Source organism: Sinocyclocheilus grahami, unplaced genomic scaffold (genome assembly GCF_001515645.1).
Source record: "Sinocyclocheilus grahami isolate Dianchi unplaced genomic scaffold, SAMN03320097.WGS_v1.1 scaffold533.1, whole genome shotgun sequence".
Classification (NCBI taxonomy): domain Eukaryota; kingdom Metazoa; phylum Chordata; class Actinopteri; order Cypriniformes; family Cyprinidae; genus Sinocyclocheilus; species Sinocyclocheilus grahami.
In genome coordinates this window covers 338166-361865 of record NW_015505712.1, presented here as the reverse complement: position 1 = coordinate 361865, position 23700 = coordinate 338166, and the positions used below count along the sequence as shown (strand labels likewise).

The 23700-nt window shown below is 36.7% G+C and overlaps 1 protein-coding gene across 2 annotated transcripts in view; it reads right to left on the bottom strand.

Annotated features, from left to right (window-relative positions):
- Positions 1-23277, bottom strand: part of LOC107555377 (phosphoinositide 3-kinase regulatory subunit 6) — a 27229-nt gene extending 3952 nt beyond the window's left edge. The window contains exons 1-19 of one of the 2 annotated variants that reach the window (XM_016238143.1): positions 23167-23277; positions 22307-22384; positions 22097-22201; positions 19698-19787; positions 19281-19372; positions 17377-17445; positions 16752-16884; positions 16525-16594; positions 9134-9317; positions 6815-6959; positions 6486-6572; positions 5114-5573; positions 3819-3918; positions 3569-3691; positions 1930-2037; positions 1494-1587; positions 1328-1392; positions 1034-1124; positions 865-917 (exon numbers count right to left, since the gene is read on the bottom strand). In XM_016238143.1, coding sequence (XP_016093629.1) covers positions 865-917; positions 1034-1124; positions 1328-1392; positions 1494-1587; positions 1930-2037; positions 3569-3691; positions 3819-3918; positions 5114-5573; positions 6486-6572; positions 6815-6959; positions 9134-9317; positions 16525-16594; positions 16752-16884; positions 17377-17445; positions 19281-19372; positions 19698-19787; positions 22097-22145 — 2013 coding nt within the window. In that variant the 5' untranslated portion in view covers positions 22146-22201; positions 22307-22384; positions 23167-23277. Of the gene's footprint in view, positions 1-864; positions 918-1033; positions 1125-1327; positions 1393-1493; positions 1588-1929; positions 2038-3568; positions 3692-3818; positions 3919-5113; positions 5574-6485; positions 6573-6814; positions 6960-9133; positions 9318-11750; positions 11821-11977; positions 12111-12602; positions 12672-12883; positions 12894-16524; positions 16595-16751; positions 16885-17376; positions 17446-19280; positions 19373-19697; positions 19788-22096; positions 22202-22306; positions 22385-23166 lie in introns of those variants that run through there. The other variant, XM_016238142.1, reaches the window with a different exon arrangement.
- Between the last annotated feature and the right edge of the window lie 423 nt (positions 23278-23700).

The window sequence follows — 23700 nt, the reverse complement described above, 5'->3', positions numbered from 1 at the left end:
GAGAGAGAGAGAGAGAGAGAGAGAGAGAGAGAGAGAGAGAGCGTGCAGAGCAGGGGGACGCGAGGAACAGGATTGAGAACCGCTGCTTTAGAACATTGATTTTGAAACTTGTGAATCCATTAGAATCGTTAGAAGACAGAATCGCGATTCATATATGAATAGATTTTTATGTGCACCCCTAGTTTTCTCTTCCTCTTATCTAAAGCAGCGCAACATGGCCTCGCCCCCTTTGTTGCATTTTCCCGTGGGCGGGGTTTATCAGGGTTTGTGACAACACCAGAGCATGTGAGCGGAGCGGAGTGGTAATATTTCCTTAAGAGCGCCTTTCTGAAGATTCCGCTCCGCTCACTCAATACGCTCAGTGCGTATTGAGTTTACGATGAGCGTGAGCAGAATATTAACGGAGCGCTTGCTTGGGCGGTTAGAGCGACTGAGTGGAGCGCACGTCACACCGCTCCGCTTTGCTCACATGCTCTGGACAACACTAACCCGGGAAGTAACTCGTTGTAGTCCCTACGAGCCGTTTTTTGTAGGCATTAAACTGCCAGAATTTTAAAAGACGATATCTTCGTTTGCATTGATCTTTCAGCGTCGCAACTTTGCAGATATTGTTTATGCTCAAACAACAACATTACACGCTAACTAACGTTAAAAAAGTGAAATTGCAATCAACCACCCCTTTAAAAAAAACCATACAAACAGATTATTTATCCCTGTCTGTCTGTCTGTCTGGATGGATGGATGGATGGATGGATGGATGGATGGATGGATGGATGGATGGATGGATGGATGGATGGATGGATGGATGGATGGATGGATAGATACTAAAATATATATAAAATATATTTTCCAAAAAAGACCTACCGTGATACTCTTTGGCTTTGTGTCACTGAAAGTGACCATGAGACAGTTGAGATCTATAAAGTGGGAAGTAAAATAGTGATTTATTTAAAATTGTTCAGGTTGAAGTTAATGTTTATCTAAATTGATTAACAAAAACAAATGCCTTTTACGTCAAATCATGTAACTTTACCTTCAGTTTTGTTTTGTGGTATTGCTGAAATCTGGGCGCCTGTGGTTCTGAGTGAGAACCCTCTCTCAACCTCCCTGTTGCTTAGCGACACCTAAAAGGAATGTGAAAGGCCATATGAGGTCAACTAAGACTTGCTGGTCACTTTCATTCAAGAAAAAAATCCTGAATGTTTCTTTGTGATTTAAGAACGTCACTGACTGGAAAACCGACCAATCAGCAACACCAGTCATATTGTATGTGACAAGGTACATGAAAAATACTCTGATAACAACAAAGACAGCAAGTGATACTTACTTTTAAGTAGCTAAACGAGATCAGTGCTCCACAAAGCTCGGCAGGCATCTTCCTCTGTTTCGTGTCTAAGGAAAGAATGTTGGCTGTAAATATTGGCTGAATGAACTGCTGGCCTAAATTTGAAGTGGCAATGGCTGTACTTATACCAAATGTGGTTATTGAATACCTTTATGTGCAGCTTGGGCCTTTCTAAACTCCACTTCCAGGTCTGTGACAAAAACTTCTTCTGCAGGTTCTTTGGACTTGTTGGAAAAGTAAATCTGCAAAAATAGAATATAAAATAAAAACAAGAATGGTGTGTTATATTTCAAAAAGTGGTCTGTAGATCATTCAACAGCTTAAATAAGGACCTAAACAGCTTGACCTTCTGAGCTTGAACTGTGGCTCAGTACTTTCTCTTCTTTTTATACTGCTTTCACATCTTTTAATATTTTTTTTATATAACATATTTATTGCAAACTTCAGAGTAAAAAAAAACAAAAAAAAACGTGTTTCTTCTACATGCAAACTTACTTGGTGACTAAATTACACCTGAAACTCATGCTGTTATAGCTGAAAAAAACTAATTACGTAAAACAGTACAAAAGGGCATTCATTCTCACCTTAATGTAGTACATGTTGAAGTACACCGGCTGTTGTCCCATACGCACGTAATATGAGATGACGTCAGCTAAAAAAAGGTCAGATTCTTGTGGTTTGCCAGTGCTGGACTGGAAGATTAAAAATAAAACAAAGTAAAACCATTTGCATTTTAAATTAATTATAATTTAAAGTTATACTGACATTATTCTTTGGGAGTGATGTTTGATGACTTGAATGTGCACTTGTAGAAAAAACTGTACTTGCAGATAAAATACATTAAAGAAATAAAAGGTAACTTAAGTGTACTTAAAGAGAGTACACCTCTCTAAGGTATTTTCTAAGGTCAGGTATGCATCTTCTACTCTTAGATTTATCTTTGAGAGTTTGATGTTTGTATTGATATGATTTAATCTCTTAAAATTGGCTATGTAATTGGCATAATGCCTATTTACCTGACTGATAATAAATTGTTACATTTGATTTTATTCTGTTTTACTCTGTAATTATTGACTCTAGTAGATTACATTGTATTCTTATTACTGCACTTCCTGCGTCAGGTTAGTAACGGAATAAAATTCAGTTGAGATGGAGCATAGGGCACACCAACTGTATCTTTAGAGATCCGGCTAACACTTGGTATTAGTTCAAGTGTACTTAGATTGTAAGGGCTTATAGGGAATTTCCGTTTAGGTCAACTGGATGTTGTTCAACCAGCCTAAATAGTGTGAGCCTAACCTCTGTTTATTGTAATATTATTCTATCTAAGTGTACATGGGGAAACCATGGCATGACCATACCAAAGCCAGGGTAAGTAATGTTGGTCGGCTTATATCTATAGTAGTGGTCGTAACCTCTGACTAGAAATAATGTTGCTTTATTCAAGTGTGTACAAATCTATGGGGGCTAATTAAAAGTACTTTTAGAATGAGCAAGCATAGGAGCGGCTGTCTAAAGTATTAGCCAATTACCTCTGTCTAATAACCAAGACTGACGAGAATGTGACCATAAGATACGCTAACGGCCGAAGTGATATCTTTGAGTGACATGAGCACCCGAATGAACGAGTACAATAATATTAAAGAATAAATAGAATAATCAGATGTCTAGATAAAATATCCTATAAATGAACAATAATAATTGACATTCTAATTCAAATGCAGTGAATAAATGGAGTCAGATTAGATCATAAAATGGAGTCAGATTTGAATTGAGCCTAAATGTAATAACTTTGCGCACTGAAATAACCGAACACACAGGAAACCTTCATCCACCATTGGATACCTCCGTAGGGCCAATCGTGTGAACCTTACAAAAGTATGCTTATCTGCAGATATGTCATGAGCATGGTAATGTAAATATATCTAAGATTAAACTATTCACAAACTTCTTAATATACAAATCAATAAACAACCTAACAAATTTGGAAAAAATGAATGTGTAAGCCAAATTCGGTAAGAGGAACATGTTTTTCACAATGAACAGTTGCTAGCTTTGCATTTACACAAGGAAATGCTCGGGAAAAAAAAATTCCTGAAAGAGAAACTTTCAGACTTCCTCATGCCATACTGACTGACATAATCTCCAAAAAATACCTGTACGCTCATATTTCTTACCAAAGTATGGCTAATATTCTAAATATCTGCCCATCTTTTGGCATACCGTTCTTGCAAGATCAGGAATCATCTGTCCAAGACTACAGACATTGCAATCGTACCACGGATCCACCATTCCAAGATAAGAGCCGAGAGCACAGATGTTATTGCTTGTAGAGGGCAGATTCTCCTAAAACAGATATTCTGTAAGATCATGCTAGTTCTGCTAAAAATGGAAGACACTTTTTTGATGAAAGTAATCAGTATTCATCTCAGTACACTTGCTGAAGCTTCCAAGAGAAGGAAAGGGTATTTACCTTCACAGGAGAGGATGTAGACGACTGGCGAGCAACAGGGATGTAGTACATCTGTAGGTTGACTTTCATAGTAAGAAACCGTCTCCTGGCTTCCCGTTTCCTGTGAAGCAAAGCCAAAATGTTGTTGTTCGAAAACTTAATTCAATCATAACAGAACCCTAAACACAAAGGTGTGAAAGCATTTAGGGATCTGATGGTCTTAGAACAAGGAAACATACAGAAAACGTCCTTATTACAAAGCAATAAGAGGCTTCTTCAATAGATGATAACTGAAATGATCGGTTTGTAGGGTCTGTACTCTGTACAGTATTTTACTCTATACCAACCCCACAAGCCAAGTTACTTTTAATCGACAGTTTATTTGAATGTTGTCACTGTTTCAAGCCTTTTTCAGGAATATTAACTTGTCCCCTTCAAGTCAAGTAATTCCAAAAATGTCAGACACAACTGTCCAAACAACTGTATTACATTATAATGAACAAGCCTCATTAAAGGATGAAATCACTGAAGAGAGTAACCTTATTAAAAGGTTAGTTCACCCAAAAATAAAAAATTAACCCGTGATTTACTCACCCTCAAGGCAACCTAGGTGTATCTGACTTTCTTTTTTCAGATGACAGTTTCTTTCGTACGACATTTAGCGCAAGCTAGAGAAAACGGTTTATAACATTTTAAATATGGATAATTTTCTTACAAAAATTAATTGATTTTCTACGGGAGGTCTTTATCTCCCAACCCCTTACCCCAATCCCCCCACCCCCCGGAGCCATGTGAGACACTTTTTATTATAGATGGAAGCACTAACAGCCACCCATTGCCATTATAAAGCTTGGAAGAGTCAGGACATTTTTTTAAATATAACTCTGATTGGATTCCTCTTAAAGAAGAAAGTCATATACACCTTGAGGGTGAGTAAAACATGGGCTAATTTTCATTTTTGGGTGAACTAACCCTTTAAGTAGTTTAGTGAAATCTTTTATCATTATTTCTAAGAAAAAACATCACTCTTATTGCTATAAAAAAATAATTTGGTATAATCAACAGAATCATGTGGTGCAGAAAACATGCAAAAAAGCATAAAACGAGAAAATTACATGAAAAGGACCACTTCAGACCCCCATGAGTATGTGTCAAATTCAATATGTCTCTTAAAATATCAGATATTTTACATGATTGTGATATGGCAAGGTTAGTTCATGTAAAAAAAGTGTCATGAGATGCAACTCCCGAAAATGTAATGACATTTCTGAATTAATTTACAATACTGGTAATACCAGTACCGTAATGTCTCCTACCTTAACCAGTAGTATGCCCTGGCTAGCCTTCCCACTGCCCGGTCATCTCCCATCACCACTATTTTAGCAGTGTAGTCCCGTTCTTCCTTGGGCAAGGTGGTACTACTATTTCCTGCTCTCCTCTGCAGTGTGCCACTGCTGCCAGCGGTGCCCGTCTCCTCCAGTGCGTCCTGCATCAGAGCCATGCTGTCGGTGACAGACGGCTTCACCTTAATTCCTCCACGTCGTGACAGTCGCCCACTGGTAATTTCAGGCTTTAAGGTTCTTCCTCCAGGAAATTCCATATCAGAAGCCTCAGGTCCCTGCATGTCACGCTCTATACCACTGTCCGTCGACATGACAGAGTACCGTGGCATGTCTGAGTTGAGGTCTGTGGGTAAGTCAGACATATAGAAGTCCTCTGAACTCATCAGGCTTTCACTGAACGATCCAGAACGGATGAATTTGGCCAGTTCTCTCCCTGTGGGCAGACAGGATGAAAAGAAATGTTGTATTTTAGTGAATAGCCTCAACTCTTTTGTGTGATTTAACCCTAAAAATACTTTTCTTGCTATACTCTAATGTCTAATTTCTGACTTTAATAAAAGTACTTATGTTTCCTGAAAAAAAAAAACATTTATTTTGCAGTGTAGTAATCTCACTGGAATCTCCTTTAGAGTTTCAGATCTCCACAATGTCATAAACTATGCTCAGATTCACCAAGAGACCAAAGTCTGTAGTCAATCAATGCATTCAATCAATCAATCAATCAATCAATCAATCAATCAATCAATCAATCATTGTCAAAGGCTATTAACACTAACACACACACACTAACAAAAGAAAGCACATCAGTAGCTGGGACAAAGACATGGAGAGTTAAATGGACACTTGTCACATTTGACGCAAGATCGAATCCACTTTTTTCCAATTCCAAACTTATTCCTATCACATATCAGCTTGTTTATATTAAATAAAAAAAATAAGAAAATATTCAACATGTGCTTATAAAACACTAACGGGTATTTAATAGTGGAAATAAAGGTTTTAACAAGCATTTACTAGGCCTATACTTGAAACTGGATGTGGTCCTTCCTGGACCCATGAGGACACCTTTACTGATCTGCAGGTTGGGGTAGGTATAGGGAGGGCTTTAGGGATAGGGACAAGTAAGGTCCCAACAAGGAAGCATTCATTTATAATTTTAATAATTGTGCAATGACTATGTTGTTATTACTGCATACTGTTTTACTCTTTTACTACAATACACTGAGGTGCAAATAGTATCTGGCACAACTAATTTTGATTATTACTTATTAATTATAATTATCTTGCAACACTATTAGTACAAATAGTCCCTGCCAAAACATTTTTGTAAATGAATCCCACTTACAGAGCTCCTCTTCCTCCCACCACAGATGGAAACTCATCTCCGGATTGGGAAGTGGAACATAGCACAGGGAGCCACTGGACAATAGACCTGAAACCCAAAACCATCACAATGACACCACAAATAAATCCTGCTTCCTGATCCGGCTACACAAGTTGGATATCAAAAAAGGAGGAAGAAATAACAAATATCTAGATCTTTTATTAGAAGAAAAAAGCTATTTTGGTAGTTTGGAGTTGTTCAAGAGTATTTGTTTGTGTTTGTGAGAGAGTGTAGATAAGAATATAGAAACAGTGCAGAATAGAATAGAATAGAATAGTTTTGTAGCATACCTTTCTTGGTGTCACGGAGGATCTGTAAGTATAACTCTTGTAGTTTCTGTCTGGTCTGACCCCGATCACCTCTGTTACTGTCTGTGCTCTGGTCTACTGTTGCAAGCACTTTATTAAAGTACGACTCCACATCCTGGTCCATATCCTGACATATGCACAGACAGGTAATCAGACACACAAACACTTACACAGAAAGCCACACTGCATGAAATCACACATGCAGATGCACACACAAACATACAGCCATAATTCAGACAGACACATATGGGATGTCCTGTAGATGTCCTGTCCTGTTGCTTTGAGTTTTCTGAAAATAAACTGCAGACAGCTAACATTTGGACAGAGATGCTGACCTGCAATAAATGCTCACCTTTGTCTCCATCATTGTATAGTCTCACAACTAAAATTATAGAGTACTTAGACTGTTATACACAGGTTAAATGTAGGTACAGACCATTTCCTATTCATTTAGAATAATTACGGTAATCCTTTCTCTTCACATAAACTTTTAGCAGAGGGACAGTTTTGACTAGATAAGAGCAAGATGGCAGGGATCATTTCTGATTCACAGCTGGTTACTGTGACAAAATGTAACATCTGAATACTTGTACTCTTGACCCTTACTCATACAGAAGCCTGTGATAAATGATGCTGCCTAGAAAACATCAATTCTGAGTGTGACTGTGGACGACTGGCATATGGGGTATATCAGAAAAGTGTATAATTCATACCAGATCTATGTACAGACATGCAGATACATAACAAATACATAACAGGACCTACAACAGGACTACCATTCAAAAGTTTGGGGTCGGTATGAATTTTTATTGTTTTATTGTCTCTTTTGCTCACCAAGGCTGCTTTTTTTGATGAATAATAAAGTAACAGAAAACAGCAATATTTTAATATATTTTAAAATGTAATTTATTCCTGTGATAGCAAAGCTGAATTTTCACTACAGCCACTCCAGTCTTCAGTGTCACATCCTTTAAAATAATACCAATTTTCCAATTTGCCGCTTAAGAAACTTTTATTACAATAGTTGAAAAAAGTACTGCTGCTTAATATTTTTTCTTTTAAAGATTTATTTTTTGACATTTTTGCCTTTATTTTGACAAGACAGATCAGAATTGACAGACAGCCAAGTGGGAGAGAGATAGGGGCGGAATCGGGAAAGGTCCTAGAGTTGGGATTTGAACACGGGACACCCGTTGCGCAATGACGCTGTATGTCGGCGTGCTGCCCATAAGGCTATCGGCGCGGACTGCTGCTTAATGTTTTTGTGGAAAATTAGTTTTTTTTTCAAGATTTTTTGATTATTAGAAAGTTCCCAAAGAAAATAAAAATGATTTGTAACAATGTAAAGTCACTTTTCATCAATTCAATGCATCCTTTCTGAATAAAATTTATTTATTTAAAAAAATCTTACTGATCCCAAACTTCTTCAATTGCGCCTAGTTTATATTCAGAGGCGGACAGTAACTAAGTACATTTACTTGAGTATTGTACTTAAGTACACTTTTTGAGTATCTGTACTTTACTTGAGTATTATTTTTTCTGGGAACTTATGACTTTAACTTCACTGCATTTGAAAGACAAATATTGTACTTTTCACTCCACTACATTTCTATCAAGGTCCTCGAAGTAGAAAGTCGTTACTATGTAGAAGCTTTGAAAGTCAGTGGGGGATTTTTTTTTCTTGTCTAAAACATGACTGTTTTCAGACAGTTTATCAGTAATCACTCTTGTAGGGCTACATGAAGTGATTTCCTAGCATTTTTTGAACACTGACCAGCTGCAAATGTGATATTTATTTAAAACAATTCAGTAATAAGAAGTTAATATTGTGGTATATATTAGACACAACATTGTCTGATTTTGCTAAATTGTGTACGTGAAAATATTACCTATAAAGCCACAGAAGAACTGTTGTGCATCTCCTAATAAAATGTACTTAGGTACTTTTAAAAGCAAGTACTTCTGTACTTTTATTTAAGTAAAAATCTGTCTTTACAACTTTTACTTGTAATGGAGTAATATTTGACCAGCAGTATCTGTACTTTCACTCAAGTAATGGAATTGAGTACTTTGTCCGCCTCTGTTTATATTACATTGTTTTACCAGATATGTTCAACAAACAATGAAAAAAGTGCAGAAAAAAAGTTATCATATCATTTATGCAGCATCATAATGTTTTATCTCTGTATGCATTACTTTGATACTTAGATATTCATTAGTCAGTTTCAGGATCTAAGATTTGTTAGTGAACTTCTGGGCTATGCTAGTCCACAACTAGCTTTTCTAGACAACATCACTGACCTGCAAAGCATCATTGAGAGAGGGCCCGTGACAATCCTCTCCCAGTGCCGCCTGAAGACTGTGCTGCACTACACAGCGCATCAAGCTCACCGGGTTCCGGAACATTCCTTGAGCCTCAATGTCAGCCTTTAGAACAGTGCTAAGAGACTCGGAAAATACTGCAGGATCCGCAAACACAAACACCCTGAACATGGCACAGAACACAGCCATCAAAAACTCACAAACACAATTATTCACAGAGAGAGAGAGAGAAACCTTGATCTGATTCACTTCTAACCGGGCTGACATGAGGTTTATTTAATAAAGCTTCCTGCTGACTTCTGCAGCCGCATCAACCTCAACCTCATGCAGACTGGAAGCAATTTATTACCAGTTCAAAACATTCAACAATATGACAACAGGCTTAGAAATATTTGGATGCACAACATATTAAAACTGTTGACTTCACAAATAATTACCATGCCGGTTTTCCACATCTACTCCTATGTTATGTGGTGTTGCATCAGAAAAAAGAGCACCTAGACCAACTAAACAAATCATTTGTTTTTGTTTTTTTCTCATAACAAGCCCTGGCAACAATCGTTTCCTTGTTCCCTTCTAGCCTTAATTATCTGATTAATCTGATTATAGCTTTAGATAATTAGGAGAAACCCTCATTCTAAAGTGTTCCAAAGCAGAAAAATCTGGTATTACAGGTTTCAACAATTAGTAAGCATAGAAACTCCACTCAAAGATATACTGTCAAATGCAAAAGTAATATAAACAACACTTTAAAACGAAAGATTAGGGCCCTGATTGCTCCAAAAAAGACAAATGGCACTAGACTTTTTCTATGTTCACATACAGTAGATGTCCTAGTAGAGTAATCTCAGATGTAGACCATCAATATTAATACAGATATGCTCAACCCTCTACGGACATCTTGGCAATTGAATCGCCATTGGCTAGTAATTTTTTTTAGTTTAATCGCCAGACTGATATATATATATATATATATATACACATATATATAGTAGTCAACATTTGAAGTGGATCAAAAAAAGTTAATCAATGTTGTCCTAAGACAAGAATGCATTTTGGTTTTAGGACAACTTTGATGAAAGGTTTTGATCCACTTCAAATGTTGATTAGTATATATATATATATATATATATATATATATATATATATATATACTATTTTAAAAACTGGTATTTTACAAACATTATATATATATATATATAATGTTTGTAAAATACCAGTTTTTAAAATTTCTGAAAGTACACTCTTAACATCAGTCAATCAAGCATTATAATATGATAATCAATATTATTTAATGTTAGAACTTTAGGAATTAGAATTAAATCTTGATAAGCATGTATGAATGCATATTAGTCATTTTAACTGAACTTCGGACCGGTGGTGGTGCTTTTTTGGTAATTCAATGTTTCTGTACAAAAAACAAATCGGGAAAAAAATAACAAAAATACTGATAAGATAATAATGATACGAATTCTACCAATAAGTAACAATATAAAACGCACTAGGGATTAATGAGCTACTGGATTCATGAATATGAATCAGGTTGTGTGTGTTCGCTCGAATTGATTTGCTGAAATCAAAACAGGGACGATAATAGGTGAGCGCAAGCCAATGAGATTGCCGTTTGCGCATTAGTTCCGCCCACTACTGGAGAAACCGGCAGTTCTTAAAAGCTGAAGAATTCCAAAGGAACGCCGTAATTTTGACAAGATAATACAACAAAGAATATCGTTTACATGTAGCGCGTCAATTCTCTCTCTCTCTCGTCTCTCTCTGCGTGTGTGCGACAAAGCGACGGCGAGTCGTGCGCCTTCACACTAGAGTTCACGGTACGTCAAATACAGGTGCGCTGCGCATCCATTGAGATGAACTGAAAAAATAGCACATATCGCTTGACGGAGAGTAAAACTCTGACGCGCTCAGTCAGAGTGTTCTGTGAGTGAAAATATATCTGTGCTAAACTTAATACTTAGCCTCCAACTCACACACTGACGAGTAAAATCTGAGAATTGATTAGCCATTGGCTAATATTAGACATAATTTAGTCGCATATGCGAGTGATTTACTCGCAATGTAGAGGGCTGAGTGCACCACTAATGTTTGACAACCAGAAAGTGGCTAAATAGTGTTTGGGTAGCACAATACTTTAACAATTTATTATTATGTAAATTCATAAATACATTTATAAACATACTGTTGTTGTTCATTGTTAATTTAATTAATTCATTTATGATGCAATCATTTATTAAACTTGAAATGTATTATTATATACATATTATTTGTCAGCAATAACAATCTAATCAACTCTAATGAACACAATCAAGTCTTGCCCTACGTTTTTCTCCTATTGGAGAAGCAGTTTCACAATTTCTGTTTTATGCCGACTTTATTGTATAGATCACATTATACTGTCTAAATTTTAAACAATATTTCTATTGTTTCTAATAAACTTCTTTTGTTAAACAGTTTATGTGCTACATTTGCCCCTTATTTTTTTATATAAAGATTTAAAACATTTTTTAAACATTTTAAATATGACTTTAGTGAAGTGTTCAATGCGTTTTGAGATCACATTGACGCAGAGACATTGACTCACCTTTCCTGCAGAGGATAGTGTTCATTTTTCAGATTTTGTTCTGCAATTATCATTTTCTGATATAAAAGGCCTATGAGAAAGAAAAAAAATGCACATCATACTCACAGGGATCATGTTTTCTTCTTTATGACTTTAATGACTGATACGTTTTTCTTGGCTACAAGCCAAAAGAAAAACTAAGATCAGGAGAGATGCTTATCATATTTTGTTTGAGGAAAGTAACAAACCTGGAGCAAGTCGTTCTGCTTTCATTTGGCCAGCATAACTAAGGCCCACAGTGCAGTACGGCTGAGGCAGAGTCAACAACCTCTTGCAGAAGTCATAAACCCTTTTATAGAGGTCATCAGGTATGTATACTGTCTGCAAAGAAACACAAGGAAGGATGTCATGCAGGACGTTGGTGGCTTTTTGTTTAGCATACAAGGGGACCTGGGTTCAAATTTAAATGATATTCTGATAAGAATGGACACACGATAACAACATTTTTATTTTAAAACAAATGTTTTTCAGAGGGTGCAAATTGATTGAACTGAGCAACATATTTCTGGAAATGACACTTCTGTGTAAGTAAACAAACCCTCAGACTCCCCTCCAAGACATCTTTAATCTTTGGTTGGTCTGTTCTGATATGTTTGCTAAATATGCTATATAAGTTCAAATAAATCATAATATTAACACATTTCAGTGTTTGATTTCAAAGAATTTTTGTGCAATAAACAATTTTGGTGCTGTCTTTAATTCCCACTTGATGAAATATCTGGATCCTGATTCAAAACCAGCTGAGAATCACTAGTCTAAAAGTAAAAATTAAGGACAGTTAAACGCTGTAAGAGTAGCCATCCTTTCTCTTACCTGCATCACAGCATATATAAGTGTATTAAGTAGAGGAATTAGATGATTCTTGCAGTCAATTCTTTCAGCCTGTATATGAAAACAAGGAAAATCATGTTTACTATCTATCCATCCAATCATTCACTAATTCATATAAATCATTCTATAATTCATTCACAGCCTACAGCTTTTCTTTGTGTTCTTTGTGAAATTAAGTAAAATCATCATTAATTATGTGTTAATTAACTGTTTTTAGTAGTTAATTATCCTGTAATTGTTAACTATTATTATAATAAATGAACTCTTTATAGTGACAGTAGCAACAGATAATAATTTCAAGCTTCTTAGGCAAGTACCTTCAAATAATGTTGTCATAATAAACACTAAATACAGTAATAGAATCTACAGTACACCCCTCACATTTTTGTAAATATTTTATTATATCTTTTCATGTGACAACACTGAAGAAATGACACTTTGCTTTGTATAACAGTGTAAATCTGCTGTCCCCTCAAAATAACTCAGCACACAGCCATTAATGTCTAAACCGCTGGCCACAAAAGTGGGTCCAATTAGCCATTTTCTCTCCCCGGTGTCATGTGACTCATTAGTATTATAAGGTCTCAGGTGTGAATGGGGAGCAGGTGTATTAAATTTGGTGTTATCGTTCTCACTCTCTCATACTGGTCACTGGAAGTTCAACATGGCACCTCATAGCAAAGAACTATCTGAGGATCTGAAAAAAAGAATTGTTGCTCTACATAAAGATGGCGTAGGCTATAAGAAGATTGCCAAGTCCCTGAAACTGAGCTGCAGCACGGTGGCCAATATCATACAGCGGTTTAACAGGACAGGTTCCACTCAGAACAGGCCTCGCCATGGTCGACCAAAGAAGTTGAGCGCACGTGCTCAGCGTCATATCCAGAGGTTGTGTTTGGGAAATAGACGTATGAGTGCTGCCAACATTGCTGCAGAGGTTGAAGGGGTGGGGGGGTCAGCCTGTCAGTGCTCAGACCATACGCCGCACACTGCATCAAATTGGTCTGCATTGGTCTGCGTCATCCCAGAAGGAAGCCTCTTCTAAAGATGATGCACAAGAAAGCCCGTGAAAAATGAACACTATCCTCTGCAGGAAAGGTGAGTCAATGTCTCTGCGTCAATGTGATCTCAAAACGCATTGAACACTTCACTAAAGTCATATTTAAAATGTTTAAAAAATGTTTTAAATCTTTATATAAAAAAATAAGGGGCAAATGTAGCACATAAACTGTTTAACAAAAGAAGTTTATTAGAAACAATAGAAATATTGTTTAAAATTTAGACAGTATAATGTGATCTATACAATAAAGTCGGCATAAAACAGAAATTGTGAAACTGCTTCTCCAATAGGAGAAAAACGTAGGGCAAGACTTGATTGTGTTCATTAGAGTTGATTAGATTGTTATTGCTGACAAATAATATGTATATAATAATACATTTCAAGTTTAATAAATGATTGCATCATAAATGAATTAATTAAATTAACAATGAACAACAACAGTATGTTTATAAATGTATTTATGAATTTACATAATAATAAATTGTTAAAGTATTGTGCTACCCAAACACTATTTAGCCACTTTCTGGTTGTCAAACATTAGTGGTGCACTCAGCCCTCTACATTGCGAGTAAATCACTCGCATATGCGACTAAATTATGTCTAATATTAGCCAATGGCTAATCAATTCTCAGATTTTACTCGTCAGTGTGTGAGTTGGAGGCTAAGTATTAAGTTTAGCACAGATATATTTTCACTCACAGAACACTCTGACTGAGCGCGTCAGAGTTTTACTCTCCGTCAAGCGATATGTGCTATTTTTTCAGTTCATCTCAATGGATGCGCAGCGCACCTGTATTTGACGTACCGTGAACTCTAGTGTGAAGGCGCACGACTCGCCGTCGCTTTGTCGCACACACGCAGAGAGAGACGAGAGAGAGAGAGAATTGACGCGCTACATGTAAACGATATTCTTTGTTGTATTATCTTGTCAAAATTACGGCGTTCCTTTGGAATTCTTCAGCTTTTAAGAACTGCCGGTTTCTCCAGTAGTGGGCGGAACTAATGCGCAAACGGCAATCTCATTGGCTTGCGCTCACCTATTATCGTCCCTGTTTTGATTTCAGCAAATCAATTCGAGCGAACACACACAACCTGATTCATATTCATGAATCCAGTAGCTCATTAATCCCTAGTGCGTTTTATATTGTTACTTATTGGTAGAATTCGTATCATTATTATCTTATCAGTATTTTTGTTATTTTTTTCCCGATTTGTTTTTTGTACAGAAACATTGAATTACCAAAAAAGCACCACCACCGGTCCGAAGTTCAGTTAAAATGACTAATATGCATTCATACATGCTTATCAAGATTTAATTCTAATTCCTAAAGTTCTAACATTAAATAATATTGATTATCATATTATAATGCTTGATTGACTGATGTTAAGAGTGTACTTTCAGAAATTTTAAAAACTGGTATTTTACAAACATTATATATATATATATATAATGTTTGTAAAATACCAGTTTTTAAAATTTCTGAAAGTACACTCTTAACATCAGTCAATCAAGCATTATAATATGATAATCAATATTATTTAATGTTAGAACTTTAGGAATTAGAATTAAATCTTGATAAGCATGTATGAATGCATATTAGTCATTTTAACTGAACTTCGGACCGGTGGTGGTGCTTTTTTGGTAATTCAATGTTTCTGTACAAAAAACAAATCGGGAAAAAAATAACAAAAATACTGATAAGATAATAATGATACGAATTCTACCAATAAGTAACAATATAAAACGCACTAGGGATTAATGAGCTACTGGATTCATGAATATGAATCAGGTTGTGTGTGTTCGCTCGAATTGATTTGCTGAAATCAAAACAGGGACGATAATAGGTGAGCGCAAGCCAATGAGATTGCCGTTTGCGCATTAGTTCCGCCCACTACTGGAGAAACCGGCAGTTCTTAAAAGCTGAAGAATTCCAAAGGAACGCCGTAATTTTGACAAGATAATACAACAAAGAATATCGTTTACATGTAGCGCGTCAATTCTCTCTCTCTCTCGTCTCTCTCTGCGTGTGTGCGACAAAGCGACGGCGAGTCGTGCGCCTTCACACTAGAGTTCACGGTACGTCAAATACAGGTGCGCTGCGCATCCATTGAGATGAACTGAAAAAATAGCACATATCGCTTGACGGAGAGTAAAACTCTGACGCGCTCAGTCAGAGTGTTCTGTGAGTGAAAATATATCTGTGCTAAACTTAATACTTAGCCTCCAACTCACACACTGACGAGTAAAATCTGAGAATTGATTAGCCATTGGCTAATATTAGACATAATTTAGTCGCATATGCGAGTGATTTACTCGCAATGTAGAGGGCTGAGTGCACCACTAATGTTTGACAACCAGAAAGTGGCTAAATAGTGTTTGGGTAGCACAATACTTTAACAATTTATTATTATGTAAATTCATAAATACATTTATAAACATACTGTTGTTGTTCATTGTTAATTTAATTAATTCATTTATGATGCAATCATTTATTAAACTTGAAATGTATTATTATATACATATTATTTGTCAGCAATAACAATCTAATCAACTCTAATGAACACAATCAAGTCTTGCCCTACGTTTTTCTCCTATTGGAGAAGCAGTTTCACAATTTCTGTTTTATGCCGACTTTATTGTATAGATCACATTATACTGTCTAAATTTTAAACAATATTTCTATTGTTTCTAATAAACTTCTTTTGTTAAACAGTTTATGTGCTACATTTGCCCCTTATTTTTTTATATAAAGATTTAAAACATTTTTTAAACATTTTAAATATGACTTTAGTGAAGTGTTCAATGCGTTTTGAGATCACATTGACGCAGAGACATTGACTCACCTTTCCTGCAGAGGATAGTGTTCATTTTTCAGATTTTGTTCTGCAATTATCATTTTCTGATATAAAAGGCCTATGAGAAAGAAAAAAAATGCACATCATACTCACAGGGATCATGTTTTCTTCTTTATGACTTTAATGACTGATACGTTTTTCTTGGCTACAAGCCAAAAGAAAAACTAAGATCAGGAGAGATGCTTATCATATTTTGTTTGAGGAAAGTAACAAACCTGGAGCAAGTCGTTCTGCTTTCATTTGGCCAGCATAACTAAGGCCCACAGTGCAGTACGGCTGAGGCAGAGTCAACAACCTCTTGCAGAAGTCATAAACCCTTTTATAGAGGTCATCAGGTATGTATACTGTCTGCAAAGAAACACAAGGAAGGATGTCATGCAGGACGTTGGTGGCTTTTTGTTTAGCATACAAGGGGACCTGGGTTCAAATTTAAATGATATTCTGATAAGAATGGACACACGATAACAACATTTTTATTTTAAAACAAATGTTTTTCAGAGGGTGCAAATTGATTGAACTGAGCAACATATTTCTGGAAATGACACTTCTGTGTAAGTAAACAAACCCTCAGACTCCCCTCCAAGACATCTTTAATCTTTGGTTGGTCTGTTCTGATATGTTTGCTAAATATGCTATATAAGTTCAAATAAATCATAATATTAACACATTTCAGTGTTTGATTTCAAAGAATTTTTGTGCAATAAACAATTTTGGTGCTGTCTTTAATTCCCACTTGATGAAATATCTGGATCCTGATTCAAAACCAGCTGAGAATCACTAGTCTAAAAGTAAAAATTAAGGACAGTTAAACGCTGTAAGAGTAGCCATCCTTTCTCTTACCTGCATCACAGCATATATAAGTGTATTAAGTAGAGGAATTAGATGATTCTTGCAGTCAATTCTTTCAGCCTGTATATGAAAACAAGGAAAATCATGTTTACTATCTATCCATCCAATCATTCACTAATTCATATAAATCATTCTATAATTCATTCACAGCCTACAGCTTTTCTTTGTGTTCTTTGTGAAATTAAGTAAAATCATCATTAATTATGTGTTAATTAACTGTTTTTAGTAGTTAATTATCCTGTAATTGTTAACTATTATTATAATAAATGAACTCTTTATAGTGACAGTAGCAACAGATAATAATTTCAAGCTTCTTAGGCAAGTACCTTCAAATAATGTTGTCATAATAAACACTAAATACAGTAATAGAATCTACAGTACACCCCTCACATTTTTGTAAATATTTTATTATATCTTTTCATGTGACAACACTGAAGAAATGACACTTTGCTTTGTATAACAGTGTAAATCTGCTGTCCCCTCAAAATAACTCAGCACACAGCCATTAATGTCTAAACCGCTGGCCACAAAAGTGGGTCCAATTAGCCATTTTCTCTCCCCGGTGTCATGTGACTCATTAGTATTATAAGGTCTCAGGTGTGAATGGGGAGCAGGTGTATTAAATTTGGTGTTATCGTTCTCACTCTCTCATACTGGTCACTGGAAGTTCAACATGGCACCTCATAGCAAAGAACTATCTGAGGATCTGAAAAAAAGAATTGTTGCTCTACATAAAGATGGCGTAGGCTATAAGAAGATTGCCAAGTCCCTGAAACTGAGCTGCAGCACGGTGGCCAATATCATACAGCGGTTTAACAGGACAGGTTCCACTCAGAACAGGCCTCGCCATGGTCGACCAAAGAAGTTGAGCGCACGTGCTCAGCGTCATATCCAGAGGTTGTGTTTGGGAAATAGACGTATGAGTGCTGCCAACATTGCTGCAGAGGTTGAAGGGGTGGGGGGGTCAGCCTGTCAGTGCTCAGACCATACGCCGCACACTGCATCAAATTGGTCTGCATTGGTCTGCGTCATCCCAGAAGGAAGCCTCTTCTAAAGATGATGCACAAGAAAGCCCGTAAACAGTTTGCTGAAGACAAGCAGACTACAGACATGGATTACTGGAACCATGTCCTGTGGTCTGATGAGACCAAGATAAACTTATTTGGTTCAGATGGTGTCAAGCGTGTGTGGTGGCAACCAGGTGAGGAGTACAAAGACAAGTGTGTCTTGCCTACAGTCAAGCATGGTGGTGGGAGTGTCATGGTCTGGGGCTGCATGAGTGCTGCCGCCTGCCGGCACTGGGGAGCTACAGTTCATTGAGGGAACCATGAATGTCAACATGTCACTGTGACATACTGAAGCAGAGAATGATCCCCTCCCTTTGGAGACTGGGCCGCAGGGCAGTATTCCAACATGATAACGACCCCAAACACACCTCCAAGATGACCACTGCCTTGCTAAAGAAGCTGAGGGTAAAGGTGATGGACTGGCCAAGCATGTCTCCAGACCTAAACCCTATTGAGCACCTGTGGGGCATTCTCAAACGGAAGGTGGAGGAGCGCAAGGTTTCACTTAGGGGTGTACTCACTTTTGTGGCCAGCGGTTTAGACATTAATGGCTGTGTGTTGAGATATTTTGAGGGGACAGCAAATTTACACTGTTATACAAGCTGTACACTCACTACTTTACATTGTAGCAAAGTGTCATTTCTTCAGTGTTGTCACATGAAAAGATATAATAAAATATTTACAAAAATGTGAGGGGTGTACTCACTTCTGTGAGATACTGTTGGTCATACTAACTGAACATGCTTGAACTATTTTGTCAGCTCACTAAAATGGGAATTGTAATGCAATATTTCAACAAGCATTGTGCCATAGAAACTGGTGACTCACTCTTTCTAGTTCCTTGATGGCCACTCTCACCAAAGCCAGACTCTTGAGAGAACTGTCCTGCACTTTCTTATGTAATGTCCATCTTAGCATCCCTGCAGAATGAACAAAAATGAACAGCTCTTATATACACCAAACTAGAATATGTATGCAACAAATTTTGTGTATTGATACTGCCACTTGAGACTGGCACCCCAGTTGTTGAATGATACTTATGCTTACAGAGTAGTGTGAATGTTTGACATGGTCTTTATACGCAACTTCAACAGATGACACTAATGATTAAATTGCAGATTGTAGTTTTTAAAGAAACCGTGTCTTTTTTATCTTGTCTTTTTCTTTGCATAGCAAGTATGGCATCTAGGTTTGGTCTTCAGGTGTGTTCTTTTGTTAGGTGTAATCTTTAAGTGTGAATCATACCTTTGTTGACAGATGGTTGCTCAGTGTCCATTTCTCTCATAATGGTTAGCAGGCTACGGTAGATTTCGGATTCAATGGCAGCATATTCAGCTTTTTAAAGAGAAGCCAACAACATAGCGTTTGAATGCTGATATAAATCAGTTGATATGTGTGAGATACACTACCGTTCAAAAGTTTGGGGTCAGTTGGGGTCAAAGTTCATCAAAAACTGTTTTTAAGTTCATCAAAATATTATTTTTAACTGTTTAGGGGTTGCACAACTACTGATTTCTGCTAGTCGATTTCTTATTTAAAAAATACTCTAGTTATTCGACTACTCGTGGTTCATGCTACTGTAAATGAAAAGACATGAAATAGTTCTTATTAATAAATGCTTATTAATGCATAGCCTAATGCAACAATTACATATGTAAATTGTCAAAACTTTATAATTATGACATTACATATTTTAATTTTCATGTAACAGCCAGTATTTGTATCTGTATTTGTATCTGTAACAATCACAAAATTATTCGTATCTGCATTCGGATAAAACCAGGTGGAACGTCGTACAGTTACTTGATAAGACCGTTATGACTATCTTTTTTTTCATAGTTATCACTGAACAAGTAGGCTATGCCATGTTAAACTAAAATAATTATTAATTTCTAAAAATATATTTATCATGCAAGCAGAGAGATGTCATGACAGACGTTTAGTGATAATTTGAACAGGACTGAATTAATTCAATGCGCACATTTTCATTACGCAGAACTCTTTATGCGAGTCTTTTTTTGAACTTCACTAAACAAATGTGCGTGTGCCACGCAAACCAGCAAAAGATAAAGATGCAAACATGTAGGCCTAGAAAATGTATCTGTATCTAAGTTGATTATTAGCCTACTCTTGAGAGAGCTGGTTTTGTTTTTGAGACTGAGATGAGATGCACAATGCGGCTGTTTGATTGGTGATCGCGCTGTGCTTATTCCATTCAGTCGTATCATATCGTAGCCTAAGGTTTAAATCATTGCTTTTTAAATATATACAAATAATAGAACGTGTATGATGTATTATTATATATAATATTACTCTTGCCAAGCTCTGATTTATGAGAGATGCGCGGAGAGGCAACAGCAATGAGGTGTTTGATTTGCGCTCTTTTCATTCATAAAGCTTACATTCATTCACTTCACACTCTATTGCACAATATTGTAATCCTAAAATTCAAGTCGTACTTGCAAACTCTGTGCATGCATTATGGTTAATGCATGCTCGAGTAGTCGATTGTTTCCGACAGCGCCGACTAGTGGTTGAAGTCGATCACTCGCCTACTCGACTAGTCTATGCAAGCCCTATAACTGTTATAATGTCACTGAAGACTGGAGTATTGGCTACTGAAAATTCAGCTTTGCCATAACTGGAATAAATTACATTTGAAAACTTTATATAATAAAAAACAGTTATTTTAAATTGTAATATTTCACAATATTACTGTTTTACAGCCCCGGTATGCATAAGAGACTTCTTTAAAGTTGGCATGAAACGGAAGTTGCGATTGTCATTTCTTCTCTACTATATCCGAGTGAAACGGCATCTGAAATGAGAGGGTGGGACTTGATTCCGTCCTTCGGGAATTGATTGGATCGTTGGAAGGTGGGGTGTTGCAAACCTCCACTGGATTCACAGCCGACACCCAAGCATGAATAATTGTTTTATTTATTAAGGATGACGATCAAGGGCACAAAACATGCCTAAACAGCACGCGTGCACGCGAGAGAGAGAGAAAGAGAGAGAAAGAGAAAGAGAGAGAGAGAGAGAGAGAGAGAGAGAGAGAGAGAGAGCACCTGAATGACTCAGCGCGTCCTCCATCAGGTTAAGTCATATTCATGAAAAACATTAGTTTGCGATGACCTAAGAGTAATGTTGTCATAATATCCTAATATCTTTTCAATGTTTAGGGGTAACGTACTCCCTCATGAGTGGTGTCAGTGCTATAAAGTGAAGCATCAGTTTCAGCTTTTACCCCTGTCGTTTATCCCAGCGTTTACCGCTCACGTCACTAGCTCTGCCCTTGCGCCATAGCTCGTGACCGGAAGAGAAAATTAGTAATTTTGAGGGGGAGGGGAGGTTAACGTTTTTGATTAAAGATTACGAGGGCACATGATTAAAAAAAAAATAATGAAGTGCACGGATAAATTATTTATAATAAACACTACAGTATTCCAATAAAAAATACGAATTTTCAATTTTGATTTCATGGTGACTTTAAAAACAATAAAAAAGTTATTGTCCCCAAATTTTAAAGGGGACTGTAAATTTTAAAGTATCAAATGCATAATCAAATATTAAAATAGTGCTTTGTCACCTTTTGTTATTTATAATTTACTCGTAGTTTCTCCAAAAGAAACTGTAACTCTCACCTGCCGAGTCCCCAACATTAATACTGCTAGAATTTCTCCAGGATGCCATGCTGTGGCTTGGTCCTTACATAATGAGGTAAACGGAAAAAATCACCACTGTGACTGCTGACACAAAGACAAAAAAAATATTCAGAAAATGATTATATAAAGTTAAAAGAGAAAATGAGCACATTACATTTACAATTGACTAAATTCTGGCATCATACTCACTCTCATGTTGTTCCATTTCTTTCTTCTGCAGAACACCAAAGAACATAATTTGTGGAACATCTGGGTCCAAACATTTGACTGCATGGAATGAAAAAAAAAAGAACGGAAAAATTTAACAAAATACTTTTTTTTTTTTTTTGGTGCTCCACAGAAGAAAGAAAAGCATCCAGGTTTGGAATGAAAAGATCACGAGTAAATGTTTTGCTGAACTATCCCTTTAATGTGCTGGTCACATTAATCTGACTCACTCTTCTATTTTCCACTTCATGATGCTGAAATTTAATCTCACTTAAATTGCATATTTGTGAGCTTATAAAACAGTAGATAATATAAAGTTGTTTTGGGCATGGTTATATGCAACAGTAAACTGTTCACAGTAATTGATAGCTAAGGTAGTTTACCAAAAAGCAAATACACTCGCACATGACCAAGGCTAACAGCCTCAGGTGCACTTTTACCCACTACTGATTACACAAGAAAACTTCCCCTTCATTTCACCCTCTCAGACACAGTTTATAACTGACCAGCAACGCAATGCAACTAACTGCTCCATTGCTAAGACACTATTAAGTCACAACAGAATCTAAAAACTAGAAAGAGGAAAGGGAAAAGGAGAGAAAAAAACAATACTACGATAAAAAGCCAGAACGAGTGCAAAAAAGCATGTAAACCAAATGAACTGAAACTAAACAAGGGGCCCTTTTTAGTGACCGACACAGATCGTAACTGCAACTTTCCGGCAGCTTAGTTTTTCAGTGCTAAGAAGCACATTTCACAGGTTACCTCCAGTAAGCAGCAACTGTCTGTTAGTGCAATAAAATGTTGAAGTCTACTGAAGAAAAAGAAGTCTAGTGCCTTACCTTTCGCCCTTCAACTCATCATATGCCACATGTATAAAAACTTGTGCTGGCCGAACAGTCACACTGAGAGCTGCACACTGTGTAACACTTCCTCTAACTGCTGTGGCTGTCACTGAGGACAACTGCAACTCTGACTCAAAGCTGAGTGAATGTGAGGGAGGGACGAGAAAGAGAGAGAGAGAGAGTTTGACAGAGGCATGGCAGAGGAAAGTTTAGAAGGAGGATCAGGGGAGAAAGAGCAGCTAAATGTGTGAAAGAAGCGGGCAGAGTGGGTGTGTGGACACACTGAAGGGAAAGTCCTTTTGAATATGTTCGATTAATTTATCAATCTAATTATAAACAACACCCTGACCTGGATTTTGGACAAGTTCAGCATGAACGTTCATAGCCAAACAACGTGTGGTTTGCATAAGCCTAGTTCTACAGAACGGCAAAACAAGCACGCAAAGATTAAGCCCCTGATCCTGCACAAAAAGGCATTGAACAAGTGAAGAGAAACAGGTTCAAGAGCGCTGTATCAGCACAGAAAGCAGC